Source organism: Rana temporaria, chromosome 5 (assembly GCF_905171775.1).
Source record: "Rana temporaria chromosome 5, aRanTem1.1, whole genome shotgun sequence".
Classification (NCBI taxonomy): domain Eukaryota; kingdom Metazoa; phylum Chordata; class Amphibia; order Anura; family Ranidae; genus Rana; species Rana temporaria.
The window spans coordinates 19,729,268-19,752,146 of NC_053493.1; the positions used below are offsets into that span (position 1 = coordinate 19,729,268).

The 22,879-nt window shown below is 48.1% G+C and overlaps 1 protein-coding gene across 1 annotated transcript; it reads left to right on the plus strand.

Moving 5' to 3' along the window:
• Positions 1 to 19: 19 nt before the first annotated feature.
• SYF2 (SYF2 pre-mRNA splicing factor) lies at positions 20 to 21,325 on the plus strand. The gene is made up of 7 exons (XM_040352248.1): positions 20 to 125; positions 1,718 to 1,819; positions 6,210 to 6,335; positions 8,550 to 8,667; positions 11,522 to 11,612; positions 18,996 to 19,094; positions 21,090 to 21,325. Exons 1-7 carry the CDS (start codon positions 123 to 125, stop codon positions 21,253 to 21,255), a joined length of 705 nt encoding a protein of 234 aa, XP_040208182.1. The 5' UTR covers positions 20 to 122; the 3' UTR covers positions 21,256 to 21,325.
• The last annotated feature ends 1,554 nt before the right edge of the window (positions 21,326 to 22,879 follow it).

The window sequence follows — 22,879 nt, forward strand, 5'->3', positions numbered from 1 at the left end:
GGATACGGGAGGGTCAGGCGGTGAGGGGCGGGGTCAGCCCGCCGGAAGCACGTCATACGGAGCTGTGTGAGGGCGGAAGTGGCTCCGGGTAATATGAGACAGAGGAGGCCGAGACGTTCAAGATGGTAAATACATCATATAGAGGGAAAATAAGAGAGGAGGAGATGTATAGGGGGCTGGGGGGGACACACTGTGAGGGTGAAGGTGGATAATGGGACTTGTAGTATTACCATAGAGGGTGGAGGGAGATCATGGGGCTTGTAGTGCTACCAAAGAGGGTGGAGGAGGAGGATGATGATGATGGGGCTTGTAGTGCTACCATAGAGGGTGGAGGGAGATCATGGGGCTTGTAGTACCACCAGAGAGGGTGGAGGGGATGATGGGGCTTGTAGTGCTACCAGAGAGGGTGGAGGGAGATGATGGGGCTTGTAGTACTACCAGAGAGGGAGGAGGGGATGATGGGGCTTGTAGTGCTACCATAGAGAGTGGAGGGAGATGATGGGGCTTGTAGTGCTACCATAGAGGGTGGAGGGGATGATGGGGCTTGTAGTACTAACATAGAGGGTGGAGGGAGATGATGGGGCTTGTAGTACTAACATAGAGGGTGGAGGGAGATGATGGGGCTTGTAGTACTAACATAGAGGGTGGAGGGAGATGATGGGGCTTGTAGTACTAACATAGAGGGTGGAGGGAGATGATGGGGCTTGTAGTACTAACATAGAGGGTGGAGGGAGATGATGGGGCTTGTAGTACTAACATAGAGGGTGGAGGGAGATGATGGGGCTTGTAGCACTACCATACAGGGTGGAGGGAGTTGATGGGGCTTGTAGTACTACTATAGAGGGTGGAGGGAGATCATGGGGCTTGTAGTACTACTATAGAGAGTGGAGGGAGATCATGGGGCTTGTAGTACTACTATAGAGGGGGATGATGGGGCTTGTAGTACTACCATAGAGAGTGGGGGGAGATTATGGGGCTTGTAGTGCTACCATAGAGAGTGGGGGGAGATGATGGGGCTTGTAGTACTACCATAGAGGGGGATTATGGGGCTTGTAGTACTACCATACAGGGTGGAGGGAGTTGATGGGGCTTGTAGTACTACCACCATAGAGAGTGGGGGGAGATTATGGGGCTTGTAGTACTACCATAGAGAGTGGAGGGAGATCATGGGGCTTGTAGTACTACTATAGAGGGGGATGATGGGGCTTGTAGTACTACCATAGAGAGTGGGGGGAGATTATGGGGCTTGTAGTGCTACCATAGAGAGTGGGGGGAGATGATGGGGCTTGTAGTACTACCATAGAGGGGGATGATGGGGCTTGTAGTACTACCATACAGGGTGGAGGGAGTTGATGGGGCTTGTAGTACTACTATAGAGGGTGGAGGGAGATGATGAGGCTTGTAGCACTACCATAGAGGGTGGAGGGAGATGATGAGGCTTGTAGCACTACCATACAGGGTGGAGGGAGCTTATGGGGCTTGTAGTACTACCATAGAGAGTGGGGGGGAGATGATGGGGCTTGTACTACTACCATAGAGAGTGGAGGGAGATCATGGGGCTTGTAGTACTACTATAGAGGGGGATGATGGGGCTTGTAGTACTACCATAGAGAGTGGGGGGAGATGATGGGGCTTGTAGTACTACCATAGAGGGTGGAGGAGGATGATGGGGCTTGTAGTCACTCGTTACTCACCTCCTCTGGTCTTTGTCCTCCAGGAATCCTCAGAGGAAGAATCGTCCTCCACCTCGGCGGAACGTCTCGACACATTTAAAAGAGAAGAACGACTGAGGAAGTTCAGAGAGCTCCACCTGAAAAGAGTAAGAGAGACTTCCACCCTCCGGGGAGGGACACCTCGTAATGACAGAGTCCTGAAGCTGACCTCAGAACACCATATTCCAGACGTGGCTCTGAATCTGTCATATTGGGGGTTGTTGGGCGTTTGATTTATAATGCTGTACAGTCTGAAATCTCATCATACTTCCCGCCAGGGGTCACTTGTAAATCTCAGTGTCCAATGAAAAGAGAGGGAGGCAGAAGAGACCTTCTAGTGTAGGAGATTAAAAAAAAAAAAAAAAGATCAAATCCTTCCACAATAAAAGGTCAAAATGGACTTCTAACTTTTGGGGTTGCAGTCACCCAGCCAGGGGGGGGGGGGGGGGGGGGGGGGACGCAAACCTTCCTAGTGCACAGGTGAAGAAAAGCTGGGTCAGTGTGGTCTCTCTCTATGCCTCCGGAGGTTCCCATTCGGGGGGAGTTCTGTGAGGTTCTCAGGTAGGTGAACAAATTGATAAGCCATTGGCTCCTGTTGCTGTCAGTCAAAACCTGTGAGCAGGGGGCAGGGCTGAGCCAGGCTGTGTGTCTGAATAGATGCAAACAGCCCAGCTTGGGGTCGAGCATGCATTAGTGCCCCTACAGAAAGTGACTTCCTGTGGGGGGGGCAAGATGTGCCGGCGGGGTACCCTAGATGAGGAGGATTAGGGCTGCTCTGTTTAAAACCATTGCACAGAGCAGGCAAGTATAACATGTTTGTTATTTTAAAGTGGTTGTAAAGGTTCTCTGTGCTGCTCCCTTCATAGCCCCCCCAATACTCGCCTGAACCCACTCTCGATCCAGCGATGTGCAAAGAAGATTCGGCTGTCCTGGGTGTCGCTCTCTTCTCATTGGCTGAGACACAGCTGCAGGAGCCATTGGCTCCCACTGCTATCACTCGCAGCCATTGAGAAAATGAGGAGAGAGCAGGGGGACGTGGCAGAGCCGCAGCTCTGTGTCTTTTGGACACATAGGGCTAGATTCAGGTAGAATTACGACAGGCGTATCAGTAGATACGCCGAAGTAAGTCCGAATCCGCGCAGTCGTATATTTAAGCGTATTCTCAAATTAAGATACGCTTAAATGTTGCTAAGATACGACTGGCGTAAGTCTCCTACGCCGTCGTATTTTAGCTGTCTATTTACGCTGGCCGCTAGGGGCGTGTACGCTGACTTACGCCTAGAATATGTAAATCAGCAAGATACGCCTATTCATGAACGAACGCCCGGCCGTCGCAGTAAAGATCGGCCGTTTACGTAAGGCGTTTTCAGGCGTAAAGATAAACCGCCAAAAACATGGCGCAGCCAATGTTAAGTATGGACGTCGGACAGCCGTCGAATTTTTCACGTTTTACGTCGTTTGCGTAACTCGTCCGTGAATGGGGCTGGGCATAAGTTACGTTCACGTCGAAAGCATTGACTTTTTGCGACGTGATTTGGAGCATGCGCACTGGGATACTTTCACGGACGGCGCATGCGCCGTTCGTTCGAAGCGTCATTTACGCGAGGTCACGAATAATTTACATAAAACACGCCCACCTCTTCCACATTTGAATTAGGCGGGCCTACGCCGCCACAACTTACGGAGCAAGTGCTTTTGTGAATACTGCACTTGCCCATCTAAATTGCGGCGGCATAGCGTAAATAACATACGCTACGCCCGCAGAAAGTTAAGCCGCGGTACGTGAATCTAGCCAATAGAGCGGGGCTGGGGAGTGACCATGCACCAGTGCCCCAATAGCAAGGGACTTGCTATTGAGGGCACTAGTCAAGGGGAAGGAGGCAGGACCAGCGGGGGACCCAAGAGGAAGAGGATCAGGCTGCTCTGTGCATAACTATTACACAGAGCAGGCAAGCATGATATGTTAATTGTGTGTGTGTTTTTTTTTTTTTTTTATTGAATGAAAAAAAAAAAAGAGAAGCTTTACAATCCCTTTAAAGCTGGGAACAGACGACTTGAATTTCAACTGCAAGAAATATAGGGGAAAAAAACACTTAATTCCCTGTGACGCTTGCCGGGCCATCCACTCCATGTCAAATGTCAGCTGATTCACCATTAACCAGTTCCCGACCTCCGCATGTACATATACGTCCACAATATGGCACGTACAGGCACATGGGCGTACACGTACGTCCTCGCCTATTAGCGGGTGGGGGGTCCGATCGGGACCCCCCCCGCTACATGCGGAGGTCGGGTCCGCTCGGGGAGCGATCCGGGACCACGGCGCGGCTATTTGTTTATAGCCGCTCCGTCGCGATCGCTCCCCGGAGCTGAAGAACGGGGAGAGCCGTGTGTAAACACGGCTTCCCCGTCCTTCACTATGGCGGCGCATCGATCGCGTCATTCCCTTTATAGGGAAGACACGATCGATGACGTCATTCCTACAGCCACACCCCCCTACAGTTGTAAACACATACTAGGTGCACCCTAACTCCTACAGCGCCACCTGTGGTTAACTCCCAAACTGCAACTGTCATTTTCACAATAAAGAATGCAATTTAAATGCATTTTTTGCTGTGAAAATGACAATGGTCCCAAAAATGTGTCAAAATTGTCCGAAGTGTCCGCCATAATGTCGCAGTCACGAAAAAAATTGCTGATCGCCGCCATTAGTAGTAAAAAAAAAAATAATAATAAAAATGCAATAAAACTATCCCCTATTTTGTAAACACTATAAATTTTGCGCAAACCAATCGATAAACGCTTATTGCGATTTTTTTTTACTAAAAATAGGTAGAAGAATACGTATCGGCCTAAACTGAGGAAAAAAAATGTTTTTATATATGTTTTTGGGGGATATTTATTACAGCAAAAAGTAAAAAATATTGCTTTTTTTTCAAAATTGTCGCTCTATTTTTGTTTATAGCGCAAAAACTAAAAACCGCAGATGTGATCAAATACCACCAAAAGAAAGCTCTATTTGTGGGGGAAAAAGGACGCCAATTTTGTTTGGGAGCCACGTCGCACGACCGCGCAATTGTCTGTTAAAGCGACGCAGTGCCGAACTGTAAAAACACCTTGGGTCTTTAGGCTGCATATTGGTCCGGGGCTTAAGTGGTTAATATGCCCAGCTTAAAGTGGTTGTAAACCCACTTTTGTAAGTTACACCTACAGGTAAGCCTAGATAAAGGCTTACATGTAGGTGTTGGCAATCTCTCCTAAACCTCCACTGTTTAGGAGATATTCGCCGAATGACAGGCACCGCTGTGTACAGCGCATGTGCCGTAGACAACGGCACGCAGGTGCGCTGAGAATAGCCAGTCTTAATATCGGCAATGCCGAATTTGACGGCTCCCGTGCGGAGCGGCGATACCTGGAAGTAACCTCCGGGAGCGATGGATGCGGCGGGGGGACACGAGGACGGCTTCTGGTGCTTCGTTCTAAGGTAAGTACATGCATAATGAGCTAGTATGCTAGTCATACTAGCTCATTATGGCTTTGTCTTGCAGGTGTTTTTTTTTTTTTTTTTTTTTTTTTAGGGTTTACTTCCGCTTTAAGGCATAATAGGCCGTAGGCAGGATAGCTTGTTTGCCTCTCCCACTATCCCTTAACCACTTAACCCCCGGACCATATTGCTGGTCAAAGACCAGAGCACATTTTGCGATTCTGCACTGCGTCGCTTTAACTGACAATTGCGCGGTCGTGTGACGTGGCTCCCACAAATAGAGATTTCTTTTGGTGGTATTTGATCACCTCTGCGGTTTTTAGTTTTTGCGCTACAGTATAAACAAAAATAGAGCGACAATTTTGAAAAAAAATTATATTTTTTACTTTTTGCTATAATAAATATCCCCCAAAAATATATAAAAAAAACAATTTTTTTCTCCGTTTAGGCCGATACGTATTCTTCTACATATTTTTCATAAAAAAAATCGCAATAAACGTTTATTGGTTTGTGCAAAAGTTATAGCGTTTAAAAAATAGGGAGTAGTTTTATGGCATTTTTATTAATATTTTTTTTACTAGTAATGGCGGCGATCAGCGTTTTTTGTTTTTTTTTTTCTCCCTCGGTACTGTGACATTATGGCGGACACTTTTGACACATTTTTGGGACCATTGGCATTTTTATAGCGATCAGTACTATAAAAATGCATTGGATTACTATAAAAATGCCACTGGCAAGGAAGAGGTTAACACTAGGGAGCGGGGAAGGGGTTAAGTATGTTCCCTGGGTGTGTTCTAACTGTAGTGTGTTCTAACATTTCCCCGGTCCTTGCTCTGTAACGAGCGATCGCGGGTGCCCCTAGTGGCTGCTTAGAGAGCCGACGTTCTAGTACGGGCTCTCGCGCAGGGGAGCCGCCCTGCCGCCGTAGAACTGCGGGGGCTGGTCGGCAAGTAGTTAAAATGATATTCGCACTCCTGGAATTTTGTAAGACAAACACGTTTGTTATTTTGCAGAATGAAGCTCGAAAGTTAAATCATCAGGAAGTGGTGGAAGAAGACAAACGGCACAAGTTACCAAGTAACTGGGAAGCCCGGAAAGTGCGTCTGGAGTGGGAGCTGAAGGAGGAGGAGAAGAAAAAGGTAAGGCCAAAATATCTTTCCCGCTTTGAGGTCGGTGTATACAAATTTGATGTTTTGGTTTTACTTGTAAAATCCTTTTCCTGGAGTTCATCACAGGACACAGCATCTTCCTATCCATAACATTGGGGTTATGCTGCCACCTTCAGGTGATAACCCCTCCCTGTTTAACAGGGATTCAGATTTTGTAGCATTCCCTGAACCATAAAGGAAGAAGGGCGGGGTCTCCGTGTCCCATGATGTATTCCCAAGAAAAAGGATTTTCTTGGTAAACCAACAATTCCATTTTCTTTATCATACATCATGAGACACAAAGCATCTTCATATTAACCACTTAAGGACCGCCTCTTGCACATATACGTCGGCAGAATGGCACGGCTGGGCACAAGCACGTACAGGTACGTCCTCTAAGTGCCCAGCCGTGGCTCGCGGGCATGTGCCCCGGTCCGAAGCGCTGCGGGACCCGATCGCCGCTGGAGTCCCGCGATCGGTACCCGGAGCTGAAGAACGGGGAGAGCTGTGTGTAAACACAGCTTCCCCGTTCTCCACTGTGGCGCCGTCATCGATCGTGTGTTCCCTAATATAGGGAATCACAATCAATGACATCACACCCCCTTACAGTTAGAAACACAGATGAGGTCACACTTAACCCCTTCAGCGCCCCTTGTGGTTAACTCCCAAACTGCAATTGTCATTTTCACAGTAAACAATGCATTTTTTGCCGTGAAAATGACAATGTGTCAAAATTGTCCGATGTGTCCGCCATAATGTCGCAGTCACGAAAAAAATTGCTGATCGCCGCCATTGGTAGTAAAAAAAAAAATAATAATATTAATAAAAATGCAATAAAACTATCCCCTATTTTGTAAACGCTATAGATTTTGCGCAAACCAATCGATAAACGCTTATTGCGTTTTTGTTTTTTTTTACCAAAAATAGGTAGAAGAATACGTATCGGCCTAATCTAAGAAGAAATTATTTTTTTTTTCTATATTTTTGGGGGATATTTATTACAGCAACAAGTAAAAAATATTGCATTTTTTTTTCACAATTGTCGCTCTATTTTTGTTTATAGAGCAAAAAAAACAAAACGCAGAGGTGATCAAATACACCAAAAGAAAGCTCTATTTGTGGGGGAAAAAGGGACGTCAATTTTGTTTGGGAGTCACGTCGCACGACCGCGCAATTGTCAGTTAAAGCGACGCAGTGCCGAATCGCAAAAACTGGCCAGGTCCTTTACCTGCCTAAAGGTCCGGGTCTTAAGTGGTTAAAGACATTAGTCAGGGCTGCCGATGGGGAGGCACCACCATTCGTACTGTAGGGGGCCTGGGCACACATAGAATGCATGAAGATAAAAAAAAACTTCTGACTTGACTTCTATGCAATAAGGTGAAAAACCTTCTGTGCTGCAGTCCCTCAGAGCCCCCCTTTTTCTTACCTGAATCCGATCGTTCCAGTGACAGGGACGAGAACAGCAGCTCCAGCCACGGTCTCAGGTCCTCATTGGATAGATCAGTGTTTTTCAACTCCAGTCCTCAAGGCACATCAACAGGTCATGTTTTCAGGCTTTCCATTATTTTGAACAGGTGATTTGATCAGTTTCACTGCCTTAGTAATCACCACAGTCGTTTCATCTAAAGGAAATCCTGAAAACATGACCTGTTGGTGTGCCTTGAGGACTGGAGTTGAAAAACACTGCGATAGATTAATAGCAGTCAATCAAATCCAATGCCGGGGGGTGGGGGCCGAGTCCTGCTGTCGGTGTCAATGGATGCAGCAGCAGGACTCGGCAGTGCGCCCGCACGAGTGCCCCCCATGGAAAGCGTCTCTGTGGGGGGGGTACACGATGCGGAGGAGTTGCCAGGAGCGCCGCTGGGCGTTCCTATTTGATTGACAGGCTTCCGACGGTCGCATACATTGCGTCACGAGTAGCCGAAAGAAGCCGAACGTCGGTGCGGCTCTATACGGCGCCTGCGCACCGACGTTCGGCTACTTTCGGAAAATCGTGACGCACTGTATGTGATCGTCGGAAGGCTGTCAATCAAATAGGAATGCCCAGTCCCGCAGCCCATACCCGGAAGCGGCGGAGAAGATCTATCTCTAAAACGGTAAGTACTGCTTCGATTTAAAAAAAAACGAGCCTCAATCTAATGTTAAAAATTTCGTTTTTGGGTGAACCTCCACTTTAAGGATCTTAACCTCTCTTCTCTTTCCTAGGAATGTGCTGAGAAAGGAGTTGATTATCATCGGGCGAAGTTACTGGATATTAGTGCAGAGGAGGCAGACAGATGGGAGAGGAAGAAGAAGAGAAAGCATCCAGATATGGGCTTTTCAGGTATATTTAATTTTATTATTACCACAATTTGGGTTTCCGGCTCCTCCCACCAGCTTGTGTCAATTCGCGTGGAATTTCTACACTGCTGTGTTCATTGTAGACACTTTGCTGTTGAATTTTGGAATTGATTTGGCATGTTGGGGGTTAGTTACTAAGGCTGGAGAGTGCAAAAACTGATGCAGCTCCGCATAGCAACCAATCCGCTTCCAGGAGATATATATATATATAGATATATATATATATATATATTTATCCTTTTTTTTTTTTTTTTTCCCCAAGTTACAAAATTTCCCAAATCTTCCCTCTTGTAGGGGTTGGTATGAAAGTTAGAGACGCTCCAGTCTCCTCCTCCACCCCCCCCCCCAAAAAAAATTTCATCAGATACAAATGCTGCTGCTGACTTTTATTATAAGGACACTTATCTGTCCAGGGTGCCCGCAATGTCCTCACCTGAGCCAATTCTTCAATCGGCTTCAGGTCCAGGCACTGGCTTCTTCACTAAGGGAAGCCGACAGTGAAACCTTGCTGCTTCACAGTAGGCTTCCAACTGCGCATGTGCGAGCCACACTGCGTCTTATGAATGACCTCGCTGTCTTCTGGGACCTGTGATGTGTCCCAGAAGGCTGCAGGGGAAGGAAGGCAACAAAAACTTTCTCTCAGATCGCAGTGGCGACCACAAAACCAAAAAAAGGGCAAATTTTAAGGAGGAGGAAGAGTGGAATTTCCCTGTTGGGTGAAGTTCCGCTATAGGCTGGGTTCACACTATTGAGAATTAGATTAGGGTTTCCCCGCATCCAATTTTTTTTATTAAAAAAAAAAAAAAACCCAGTGATGATCAAATATTACCAAAAGACATTTGTATAAAATTATATAAATTTCATTTGGGTACAGTGTTGCAAAAGCACAGTGCTAATTGGCAAAAAATACATATTTTTTTCCAACCCTTGACAAAGCTGACCTGCTCACTCTGAATACGATGTCAGGTGTAGGTGTGATTGGAATCAGTTGCAGGTGATGAGAAGGGGCAGTAGAATCCTCTGCTGACTTGTGTTTCCTCAAGTCTTCTTCTATTTGTTGGGCTGCTCTGTGCGGTATAATCCTTTCCATATGGCACATAACTCATCTCCAGCTATTCATGTGGTGAGCTGATCATGTGAAGCAGAACACAGACAAGTGACGGGGTCCCGGGGAAGAATAAAGGCCGGTCTGCGCTGTCTGTCATCGGTTTCCACATCGGTGACAAAGCAAATATCCTGATTGTCCTGTGGTCAGTAAGGAATTTGTAGGGCTGCTCTGGGATTCAATCCTTTACATGTGTGTTTTCTGTAATGTCACATTAGCTGGTTGTCCAGCTTGCTGCTCATTTTGGTGTATGTTTATTTATGAAGGAAACATTTGTCTGCCATATGATGGGACAGTTCCACTTTACCTTCATCTTCTTTGTACACTTGTGGCTTTTGTTTTACATGTCTGTAAAAGGAAATTAGATGGTAAAGCGCAATTTAGATTTTTAGAAAGACAGCTTATTACAGCTGAACTCCAGCTTTGAGACACACACGCACACACACACACTACACCTCCCCCCCTTCCCCGACACACACAGCAAGTCTACTAATGCGTAAAAGCTGAGTTCCTTGCAAGTTTGTGTGTCTGCCCCAATAAGCCCCCCCCCCCCCCCCCGTGTGTGTATGTATGTGTCTCCGACCCTGTGTGTGTGTCTCTGCCCGGGTGCTGGCCCTGTGTGTGTGTGTGTGTGTGTGTGTGTGTGTATGTCTCTGCCCGGGTGCTGGCCCGCTGTGTGTGTGTGTGTGTGTCTCCACCCGCCTGGGTGCTGGCCCCGTGTGTGTGTGTGTGTGTCTGTCTCCACCCGCCCAGGTGCTGGCACCGTGTGTTTGTGTGTGTGTGTGTCTCTCAGTGTCTCCGCCCGCCCGGGTGTTGGCCCTCTGTGTGTGTATGTGTGTGTCTCTCTCTCTCTCTCTCTGCCCCTGTGTGTGTGTGTCTCTGCCCAGGTGCTGGCCCCGTGTGTGTGTGTGTGTGTCCGCCCGCCCGGGTGCTGGCCCTGTGTCCGTGTGTGTGTGGCAAGTTCTGCCCGGGGGGGGGGGGGGGGGGTGTCAGAAGGGGCATGCTATCGTGGAGGAGCGTGCCAGTGGGCCACTGCAGTGTCGTTGGACTGTAGCTTGAGTTGATAAACACTGCCACTGTCCACTAATGCAGCTGAAAGGGGGTTAATAACGCCGCCACTGATCACCAATGGGGAGGGATGTTGAAATTGGTCTGCCACCCTAGCCATCAATGCAGAAAGATTTAAAGAAGAATTCCAGCTTAAACCTAACTAGTCTTAAAAATGCCCCCTTCCCCTCCTAATACCTATGCTGACTATCCCATTTTCAGGGGGGTCCAGTCACGTGATCTCCCTTGTGTGAGCTGGCAGCATATGCAGGGGAGAGCACTGGCAATGGCTGGGACATGAAAGCCTATAGGTGATGTCGCCACTTGGGCTTTACCAGCTATTGTCGAGCGCCCTTTCCTCTCCCCTGCAGCCATAAATGGCATAATGCCATGGACATCATCATTGCTTCCACTGACCCCAATGCTGGGGGTGGTTGTTGTAGAAAATGGCACCAATGCTGGGGGATGTTGTTGCAGAAAGTGCCATCCATGGTAGGGATGATTGTTGCAGAAACTGGCACCAAGCTGGCACCGGAGTTGGGTTTTTTATTGCATTGCAGGAACTGGTTTTAAAGACGGTGACTCTATACGGGGGGGGGGGGGGGGTGTTACGCGGGATAGGGGTGTGCAGTTTGCCATTTTCACCCTGGGCACCAGATGACCTTGCACTGCTTGTACCTCACAGATTTTGCAGCCGCCCATCTCCGGCAATACCAGAGGCTGACCAGACAGATCAAACCGGACATGGAGGAGTATGAACAGGAACGGGAGAAACGGTAAGGGACATCCTCTTTCTATACATGCCCTATAGTGCCACTTTTTCATTTAAAATGAAAACACATTTCACTCTCAGGATAACCTAAAAGTCATTTTCAGGATGAATTTAACAATTTCTCATATCGCCTTTCAGGACAACCTTGGAGAGCGCAGCTCCGCCCACTTTTTAGGAAACACATGATCCTTTAAGATCCCTCCTCTTCCACCATGGCCTCAGTTATTGTGTTTCCTCCGCCATGGTGGAAGCATCATAGGGAACCAGGGAGCTGCGCTCTCTCCAAGGCGGAGGGGTTGTTGGCTTACCTTTTTCTGTTGTTTAGTGCAGTGACCATCCTGGCCCCCCTCCACGGGGAGGGGGCGTTCAGGAGTCCCCAGACGCTCCGGCTCAGTGGAGCATTCGGCTTCCCAGGAGGTGGCGGCGTGTGCCCGGGTGCTGCGGTAGGGCCTGGTGGCCGAGCGGTAACCGTCGCAGGTCGGCGTTGTTCCGCATTTCAGCTCCGGGTCCCGGCCGGCGAGTGCGTCGCGCACGGTGACGCTGCTTCCTGGTGGGGGCGTGGCGCAGTGGTTCTCGACGCCTGGAACGCAGCGTCTGTGGGGCGGGTCAGGTGACCGGCGCTTCCGTTTCCGGCCCCCGATGATGGCGCGGGACGCCGGGAAAATTGAAAAAACTGAGCTTTCCAGCTACTATCTCGCTGCGCTCTACAATGGAGGAGAGACAGACAGCACCAGCGGAAACAGGCGCTGCAAGCACCGGTCAGGCCCAGGTAAGAGGGGTACACTGGTGCCTTTTATTCTTACTTTGTGTGGGCCTATTTTGTGGTTTATTGTTGTCCTCCCTGAGGGAGCCTGTGGTTACCAGACCAAGTTAATGTCCTTGGTCTGCATAGCCGTAAGGGGTAGTGGCACTTATTTCCAGGCCCCTTGTTTGTTTCTGGTGGTGGCAGCACTGGGTGTTAAAAAAAAAAAAAAAAAAAAAAAAGATGGTAACTTTTGGTTTGTCATCTCGTTGCAGGAAAAATCTGCAGGCAAAACCAAACACTTGGATGCACCAAGGAAATGCCCATCTTGCAGGAATCCTTTAAGGGATTCGTGGCAAAAACCCATGTGCAGATCCTGTATTAAAAATTTGGTGGAAGAAGAAACTTCACAACAGTATAAGGATCTATTTTCTTCAGTTCAGGAACTAGCAAGTTCTTTAGGTTCAGTTAAGGATCTGATTGCACAAGGCTCCGCAAGTCAAAGGGAACCTCAGCAGCCACCACCTAGCCCGAAAGTCCCCTTATCTAGGCAAACAGATGGGGATTCGGCAGATGAAGGAACCAGTACTCTCGCCTCCCTCAGGGATTCAGATGAGGAGGAAGAGGAAGAAGATAGTAGCAAAATTTCTAAATTTAAATTGTCTTTAGAAGACGTTGATGAGTTACTTAAGGCAATTTACACCACCCTGGATATCCAGGAGGAAAGGGTCCAGTTATCCATACATGATAAAATGTATCAAGGATTGGACGAATCCAAACACCGGGTTTTCCCGGTCCACAAAGTCCTCTCGGACACAATCCAAAAAGAGTGGAAAGACCCTGAACGGGCTCATTTTTTTTCCAAGACTTAGAAGAAGGTTTCCATTTGAAGAAAGTGATTCTGAAGTATGGAACAAAAAACCTAAAGTAGACGCTGCTTTCTCGCAAGTATCGCGTCATACAGATCTGGCTTTTGAGGACATGGGGGTTTTAAAAGACCCGATGGATAAGAGAGCTGATTCCCTCCTAAAGAAGGCCTGGGATTCCGCTTCAACCAGCCTGAAGCCAGCTATGGCCGCCACAGTCGTTGCACGCAATCTGGAGTGCTGGGTTGAAAAATTACAAAGTCATGTAGAGGCAGGCACCCCAAGGAAGGATCTGTTGGAGTCCTTTCCCTTAATTTTGAAAGCCATCAAATATATGGCAGATGCATCGGCGGAGTCCATTAAAATGGCTGCAAGGTCAGCAGCCTTGGTAAACTCTGTCAGGCGAGCGGTATGGTTGAAAACCTGGTCGGGTGATACACCCTCTAAGGTTAAACTTTGCGGTTTACCTTTCTCAGGGGACCTTTTGTTCGGTCAAGACTTGGAAAAGGTACTTGACAGAACGGCGGATAAGAAAAAGGCTTTTCCCCCTAAAAAGGGTCAGAACCCCAAAAAGAATTTTCGTCCTTTTCAGCAATCCCAGAAGAAAAAGGAAGAAAATAAAAGAGGTTGGGGGTCCCAAAGAGGTAGAGGTAGAGGAGGTATCCTTTTAAAAAACCCCTCAGAACAGACTACCAAAAATAAATGACGATCTGCTGCCGGTAGGAGGAAGGTTGTCTGCCTTTCTCCCACAGTGGAAGCAGATGCCCTTAAGCCCTTTTGTGGAGAGAATCATCACGGAAGGGTACAGTCTGGAATTTTCAGAGTGTCCCCCGAGAAGGTTCTATATCACAGCCCTTCCCCGGGACAAAGAAAAAGCCTCTGCAATGATCCTGCTTCAGGATCTGATGAGTCAGGGAGTTGTAGTTCAGGTCCCAAAACATCAGGAGGGCTAGGGCTTCTATTCCCATATTTTTTTGGTAAAGAAGCCCTCGGGAAAGTTTCGCCTGATCCTAAACTTGAAGGTCTTAAACAAGTCGATCAGATACAAACATTTCCGTATGGATACCATTTACTCCATAGTAAAATTGCTGACCCCCGGTTGTTTCATGGCATCCCTGGACCTCAGGGATGCCTATTTACACGTCCCGATTGCCCAAGCTTCCCAGCAGTTTCTCAGACTGGCAGTGAACCTGGGGTCCAGGGTATGGCATCTTCAATTCAGGGCCCTCCCCTTCGGGCTTTCCTCCTCCCCCAGGATCTTCACGAAGATCATGGCAGAGGCCTTGGAACCACTGAAGCTGAAAGGGATTTCGGTTGTCCCATACTTGGACGACCTGCTGTTCTTCGCGGACTCTCGGGATCAAGTTGCGACGAACCTTCTGGTGTCGCAGGTTCATCTCGGAGGTTTAGGTTGGTTACTAAACCGCGAGAAATCAAATCTGGTACCCTCCCAAGAGACAAGATTTCTGGGGTATACCATAAATTCAATCCTTCAGAAAGTCTTCTTACCCCAGGAGAAGATAGAGAAGGTTCTGGGTGCTGTAGCTCAGGTCCAGACAAACCTAGAGGTGTCAGTCAGGACAACAATGGCAGTCCTAGGGCTACTCACAGCCTCAATCCCGGCAGTTCCATGGGCGAGGTTACACTCTCGTCCTCTCCAGTCGAGCATTCTTCAATCCTGGTCACACCAGGAGTCACTAGAGAAACGTGTCAGATTAACATCAAAAGTAAAAAGAGCACTCTGGTGGTGGAGAAATCCCGTCAATTTAACCAAGGGTCTTCCCTGGGTCTTTCCGGTAGAGAAGCGCCTAACAACAGACGCGAGTTCCTGGGGTTGGGGAGCCCATCTAGAGGGTCAGACTGCTCAAGGCACCTGGTCCAAACCAGAAGCCAGAAGGTCTTCAAACTGGAGAGAACTAAAAGCTATATTCCTGGGGCTCCAGGCCTTTCATCAGTTGGTGAAGGGTTACCATGTGCAGGTCCTTTCGGACAACACCACAGCAGTGGCGTACGTCCTCAAGCAGGGGGGAACCAGAAGCAGAGGTCTTATGCAGTTGGCCAACCATCTGCTGTCTTGGGCAGAGCTAAATCTAGCATCCCTGTCAGCGGTACACCTAAAAGGGTCTCAAAACCTGTTAGCGGACCTACTGAGCAGGAGGTGCATACTGGAGGCAGAATGGAGCCTAAATTCAGAGGTGTTCATGGCAATCACTCAGGAATGGGGTCAGCCACAGATAGATCTGTTCGCCAACCAACAGAATGCGAAAGTACGGAGATTCTTCTCCCTTCACAGAGAAGACAAGGCAGCAGCCATAGACGCCCTGGCCCAGCAGTGGCACTACCAGCTGTGCTACGCCTTCCCCCCTTTCACGCTAATACCACTAGTCCTAAGAAAGTTCAGGGAAGAAAAGGCCAGTCTGATCTTAATCACTCCCTACTGGCCAAAAAGACCGTGGTTTGCATCACTTCAGAATTTAGCCACAAAACCACCGTGGAAACTACCACTCAGGAAAGACCTACTGTCTCAAGGTCCTGTGAACCATCCGGAAGTGGAACGTTTACAGTTGACAGCCTGGTTTCTGAAGAAGACCTTTTAAGATCAAAGGGACTCTCGGATAAAGTGATAAAAACACTACTAGACAGCAGGAAAAGTGTAACCAGAGCAATCTACCTCAAGGTCTGGAGAAAGTTCAATTCTTGGTGTACGTCCAAAGAACTCCAGGTTAATAGCGTCATTTCAGTTGTGGAATTCCTTCATACAGGTATGGAGAAAGGGTTAGCAATTAGCACCCTAAGGACGCAAGTAGCAGATCTTTCGGTTTACTTAGAAAGAACTTTATCTAAGGAACATTTAGTTTCAAGATTTTTTAAGGCACTGGGTCGAAGTAGGCCGGTAGCCTTTAAATCCTTTCCCAGTTGGGATTTATCAATCGTCTTACAGGGTCTCACGGAGGCTCCGTTTGAACCCTTAGAAAATATTTCTTTAAAGAATTTAGTACTAAAAACAATTTTTTTGGTGGCCATCACGACCGCAAGAAGGGTCAGCGAAATCCAAGCTTTGGCAGTTACAGAGCCTTATTTAAGAATTTTTCCGGACAGGATAATTCTTCGGACAGATCCAGCCTTTCTTCCTAAGGTCTCATCAACCTTTCACAGGTCTCAGGAAATAATCCTTCCTACTTTTTGTTCAGCTCCCTCTAATGCAGGGGAACAAACCTTTCATACTCTTGACGTAAGAAGATGTGTACTTCAATACCTCTCGGTCACCAAGGAATTCAGGAAGTCAAACGCCTTGTTTATAATATTCTCAGGAGTAAGGAAAGGAGAAAAGGCTTCCAAAAGCACGTTGGGTAGATGGCTCAAACAAGCCATCGTAGAGAGTTACCAAGCCAAAGGAGAGGTGCCTCCTACGGGAATCACGGCCCATTCAACAAGGTCTACGGCAGTTTCCTGGGCCGAAAGAGCCGGTGCTACGCCTGACCAGATCTGCAAGGCAGCTACATGGTCCAGCTATTCGACCTTTTTGCGGCACTACAGGCTAGACTTACTGTCCGCTGCGGAGCAAGCCTTCGGCAGGAAGGTTCTGCAAGCAGTGGTCCCACCCTAGGGTAAGTTACTCGGTTATCCTTTCCAAGGTTGTCCTGAAAGGCGATATGAGAAAGGCCTAGTTAGACTTACCGGTGACGGTATTTCTAAGAGCCTTTCAGGACAACCGCTATTTTCCCTCCCTAAGTATTTGAATAGGAGTATGTTTTAAATGTCTATCATGGTTTGTTGTGGTTCTTCTGTGCTTTGTTTTCCAGTTGTCGGAGACCACAATAACTGAGGCCATGGTGGAAGAGGAGGGATCTTAAAGGATCATGTGTTTCCTAAAAAGTGGGCGGAGCTGCGCTCTCCAAGGTTGTCCTGAAAGGCTCTTAGAAATACCGTCACCGGTAAGTCTAACTAGGCCTTTCATGATGTGTTTTTCTAGGTTTTTATGTTCTTCCTCTAGTGGTTTTCTTTTATGTCCGACTCCATACCGAAAAACTTTAGAACTAAAATCGGTAACTGGATAGGATAACCTAGCTAGAGATTTGAACAATTCCATCCAGGGAAACGGCAGGTTCTGTGAACTGTAAAAGTATGGAGCTGAAATGTTTTTGAAATCTGACAGTGAAGCAAGGATAAGGAGGTTGATGCCTTTAGTTAGTATAGCAAGGGTCGAGAGGACAGGGACGACACTTTCAGCTAGTGAAGCGATGATCGGGAGAACAGGGATTGAGCTTTCAGCTAGTGAAGCAAGGAGCGGGAGTACAGGGATGACGCCTTCAGGCAGTGAAGCAAGGAGTGGGAGGACAGGGATGACGCCTTCAGGTAGTGAAGCAAGGATTGGGGGGGGGTGGGACAGGGATGACTCCTTCAGGTAGTGAAGCAAGGATAATGAGGACATGGTTGACATCTTCAGTTAGTATAGCAAGGTTCGGGAGGACAGGGATGACGCCTTCAGGTAGTGGAGCAAGGAGCGGGAGGACAGGGATGACGCCTTCAGGTAGTGAAGCAAGGAGCGGGAGGACAGGGATGATGCCTTCAGGTAGTGAAGCAAGGAGCGGGAGGACAGGGGTGACTCCTTCAGGTAGTGAAGCAAGGAGCGGGAGGACAGGGGTGACTCCTTCAGGTAGTGAAGCAAGGAGCGGGAGTACAGGGATGACGCCTTCAGGTAGTGAAGCAAGGATCGGGAGGACAGGGGTGACTCCTTCAGGTAGTGAAGCAAGGAGCGGGAGGACAGGGGTGACTCCTTCAGGCAGTGAAGCAAGGAGCGGGAGTACAGGGATGACGCCTTCAGGCAGTGAAGCAAGGAGTGGGAGGACAGGGATGACGCCTTCAGGTAGTGAAGCAAGGATTGGGGGGGGTGGGACAGGGATGACTCCTTCAGGTAGTGAAGCAAGGATAATGAGGACATGGTTGACATCTTCAGTTAGTATAGCAAGGGTCGGGAGGACAGGGATGACGCCTTCAGGTAGTGGAGCAAGGAGCGGGAGGACAGGGATGACGCCTTCAGGTAGTGAAGCAAGGAGCGGGAGGACAGGGATGATGCCTTCAGGTAGTGAAGCAAGGAGCGGGAGGACAGGGGTGACTCCTTCAGGTAGTGAAGCAAGGAGCGGGAGGACAGGGGTGACTCCTTCAGGTAGTGAAGCAAGGAGCGGGGGGACAGGGATGACTCCTTCAGGTAGTGAAGCAAGGATCGGGAGGGGACAGGGATGACTCCTTCAGGTAGTGAAGCAAGGATCGGGAGGGGACAGGGATGACTCCTTCAGGTAGTGAAGCAAGGATCGGGAGGGGACAGGGATGACTCCTTCAGGTAGTGAAGCAAGGATCGGGAGGGGACAGGGATGACTCCTTTGGGTAGTGAAGCAAGGAGCGGGAGGACAGGGATGACGCCTTCAGGTAGTGAAGCAAGGAGCAGGAGGACAGGGATGACGCCTTTGGGTAGTGAAGCAAGGATCGGGAGGACAGGGGTGACTCCTTCAGTTAGTGAAGCAAGGAGCGGGAGGACAGGGATGACGCCTTCAGGTAGTGAAGCAAGAAGCGGATTGGGGATGCTTCTTTCAAACGAGTCCACAATGGGGACTTTCCTATTTCTGTTTAATAGATTTCCTATAAGTAAAGGTGGCCCTTCTGTGACATACACAGGGTCAGCAATGCTAACTAGAATCCCACTCCCCCCTTAGTAGGAAAGTTCTGCCTTTTTTTTGTTTGCCTTTTAAATATAACTCTTCTGTCATTTGATGGATTCTAGAGGTGAAAACTTCTTCCCTACGTCGGACAGCCTGTACCATGGAACGCACGTCCCATCCAAGGACGGAGTAGACAGAATGGTGACGGACCTGGAGAAACAGTAAGAACTTTTAACCCCTTAATGTCCACTAATAGCGGATCTGCCTGTTGTTGAGCTACACTTTTATTACTTGTGACTCTTTAGTATGCAGCCAAAGGCAGAGCGTTCTTGTTAATGAGAACTGTATTCTATGAAGAACAAAAAAAAAAACTACACTCCAGATCAATACCCATGTATTTGTATTGTATATAAGGGAATTTGGGACTTTGAGTGAGGTTCAAGTCAACGTGGGAATAGGTTGAAGGGAAAAAATGTTTAATGGTATCAAACAAGGTGTGGTACAGTGTCTGCTAAAAATGGGGCTGTACATAATATAACACAACTATAATACACATAGACAGCACACATTAGTGACAACTTGGCAACTCCTGGCACATGGCGAATACATGTGAAACATGGATGTCAAGGGTACATAATAGTATCAGTCAGCAATGCATAACAGTAGGGGAATGGATGGACAGCTCCCATTGAAAACATCCACACACACAATAAAATCCTAAAACAGGCATAGTACAATTGGGATCACATAGGGTAATGGATGGATGACACGTAGTTGCTTGTGGGTCAATGTGTGGATCCATGGTTAGATATGGGAATACATTGGCATTCTATAATGCCCGACGCATTTCCTGCGAGACACTCATCAGGGGCGGATGCGCCCATATCTGAAAAAAGTTAAAATATGTGTAGAATTGTGATGTCACTAAGCATGGAGGAAGACATATAGGTCAATCCTACACTTGCGTGTCCAATTGGTGTGCATGATGGAAGGGGTATACGACAAAGTGAGCAACAGGGTGTCAGTGCCGGAAGCTGAGGAGATCAGACCACTTGCCGCGGCGGCGCAGGCATGGACTGTCACATAGGACAGATGGCAAACAGGTAGTGAGTTCCTCCTCAAAAGGTAGATTAAATGATGGGATACGCCATGGGGTCTGTATTGAAAAATAGATAAATGTTGTGAGGGTAAGAGGCGACCTTACTGGAAGATATCCAGAGGTAAATCGGGGTATAGACCTTACCTAGATGTGAGATGGTGTAGGGCACAGGTTCCCATGCGTGAGTGGCGTTGTCCCAAGGAGTAGGAGGGGAGCTGGGAGGAGGCAGCCTATATAAGCCCCCTAACCGCTGCGCACGGCCGCTGGTTGGCTGATACCAACGTCACGTCGGCTGAGCGTGTGCCAGAAGGTGCTTCGTTCAGGGCGGGAGATCCTCTGCGGGTTGGTCTTCTGTCTCCATCATAAAATACACCTATGATAAAATGTAGGGTTGTCCCGATACCACTTTTTTAGGACCGAGTACAAGTACCGATACTTTTTTTCAAGTACTCGCCGATAATGAATACCAATACTTTTTTTCAAGTACTCGCCGATAATGAATACCGATACTTTTTTTCAAGTACTCGCCGATAATGAATACCGATACTTTTTTTAAATGTCCCCCCACAGATGCAGCCATGTCCCCCCACAGATGCAGCCATGTCCCCCCACAGATGCAGCCATGTCTCCCCCCCATATCCAGCCATGTCTCCCCATACCTAGATGCCGCCGCCTAGTTAATCAGCGTGCGGGGAACATTACAGCTTTCATTTGAATAGCTGTCTGTTCCCTGCCGCGTATAGACACTCCCCCTTGCTCGGGATTGGAAGGGTGATCTGTCTATCAAAGTGCAGATCACCCGTCCAATCCCGAGCAGGGGGGAGTGTCTATACGCGGCGCGGCGGGGAACAGACAGCTATTCAAATGAAAGCTGTAATGTTCCCCGCACGCTGATTAACTAGGCGGCGGGGGCGTTGCGGTATGCGGCAGCATTGCGGCGGGGGGGGGTAGTATCGGATCTGGCATTGGGGGCATTTGCGGGAGTACAAGTACTCCCGCAAATGCTCAGTATCGGTACCGATACCGATATCGGTATCAGGACAGCCCTAATAAAATGTATAGACCCTTCATTCCAAAATGTAATTTTATTTTTATTTTTCCCTGTTTTGTGTCATAGGATTGCGAAGCGAGAGAAATACAGTCGGAGACGCGCTTATAACGACGACGCCGACATCGACTACATCAACGAAAGGAACGCCAAATTCAACAAGAAAGCGGAGAGGTTTTATGGGAAATACACGGCCGAGATCAAACAGAACTTGGAGAGAGGGACGGCGGTCTAACCTGCTGTCGGGATTTCTACATCACCTCCGCTTTGTAAATAAAGCCACCTGCTTCACCTTTATCCTGTCACTCTCCTGACTGATGGCTTCATATGTGTATGGACTGTAGTGTGTGTATCAGAGAGATCCTGTGTATACTGGGATCTCTATTACACTGTGTATACATGGACACGTTGGTGAGGGTTTACAGCAGTGAGCTGAGGTTTGGTCGCACGTGATTTATCCACGTTTTATATGCCCTTCCCCTTGACTTCTATTAGACCAGTGATGGTGAACCTTAGCACCCCAGATGTTTGGGAACTACATTTCCCATGATGCTCCACTACACTGCAGAGTGCATGAGCATCATGGGAAATGTAGTTCCAAAACATCTGAGGGGCCGAGGTTCACCATCACTGTATTAGACCCTGTGTTTTCATGAAAGCGCATCTGATGCGCTTTCAGAAAACGCAGAGTGTAGTGGAAGTCAATGGGAGCCGCGTGCAAAACGCAGCGACAATAGTACTGCGGCCAAACCGCAGCGCACCGGTGTGAATCCAATCTCTTTTTGTTATATTTTACTGGAGGTATAGTTGATGCAACCTTTTACGTTTTGAATTCTTGATGTTCCATATTTTTAATGACTGTAACATGTACAGACTGATGATTCTCCCTCTGATTTCTGTAGATCATCAATACTGCACAATGTCTGCTGACATAAATTCCCCTAGATACTGAGAGGCAGTGCAACTCATAGGGGATGAAGAGAGTGTCATGTACAAGGAAGTGATTCAATATATTCTTTTTTTGTTTTTTGCTAAATAAAATATATCTGAAGTAAAAATGTATATTTGTGTACAGACTCCTTTCCTGTAACTGCAAAAAGACTCAAGAGGATGCATCTAAGTGCAGCAAATAAGATAATTTAACCACTTCCATACCAGGCACTTGCGCACCTTCCTACCAGGCTTTCTGCGCTGTTGCACTTTGAATGACAATTGCGCGGTCATGCTACACTGTACTCAAATGAAATTTTTATCATTTTGTTCCCACAAATAGAGATTTCTTTTGGTGGTATTTGATCACCTCTGCGATTTTTTTTTTTTTTTTTTGTTTTTTTTTTTTGTGCAACAACTAAAAAAAGACCCACATTTTTGAAAATTTTTTGTTAATTTTTTGGGTAAATAAGTAAGTTTTTCTACTTCAATTATGGGCACCGGTGAGGCGGCACTGATGGGCACCGGTGAGGCGGCGCTGGTATGCGGCACTGACGGGCGGCGCTGGTATGCGGCACTGACGGGCGGCTCTGATGGACACTGAGGGGTGGCACTGATGGACACTGAGGGGTGACACTGAGGGGTGGCACTGATTGATGGACACTGAGGGGTGGCACTGATTGATGGACACTGAGGGGTGGCACTGATGGCATTGCTGGGCATCACTTGTTTATCCCAGTGCCAGTCCCATGTTGCAAGTCAGTGCCCCATGGGCACTGATTGGCGTCTATTCTCTCTTTTTTTTTTTTTTTACTGCCCTTCCCTGGTGGTCCAGTGTGGGCATCCGAGGGGGGGGTCTGCTCTGATAAACAATTAGCGCCCACCCCCCTGTCAGGAGAGCCGCCGATCGGCTCTCCTCTACTCGCTCT

Coding starts and splice junctions, on each gene's coding strand:
- SYF2 (XM_040352248.1), top strand. Junction 1,820..6,209: donor GAGAGCTCCACCTGAAAAGA/GTAAGAGAGACT, acceptor GTTATTTTGCAG/AATGAAGCTCGAAAGTTAAA. Junction 11,613..18,995: donor GAACAGGAACGGGAGAAACG/GTAAGGGACATC, acceptor GATGGATTCTAG/AGGTGAAAACTTCTTCCCTA.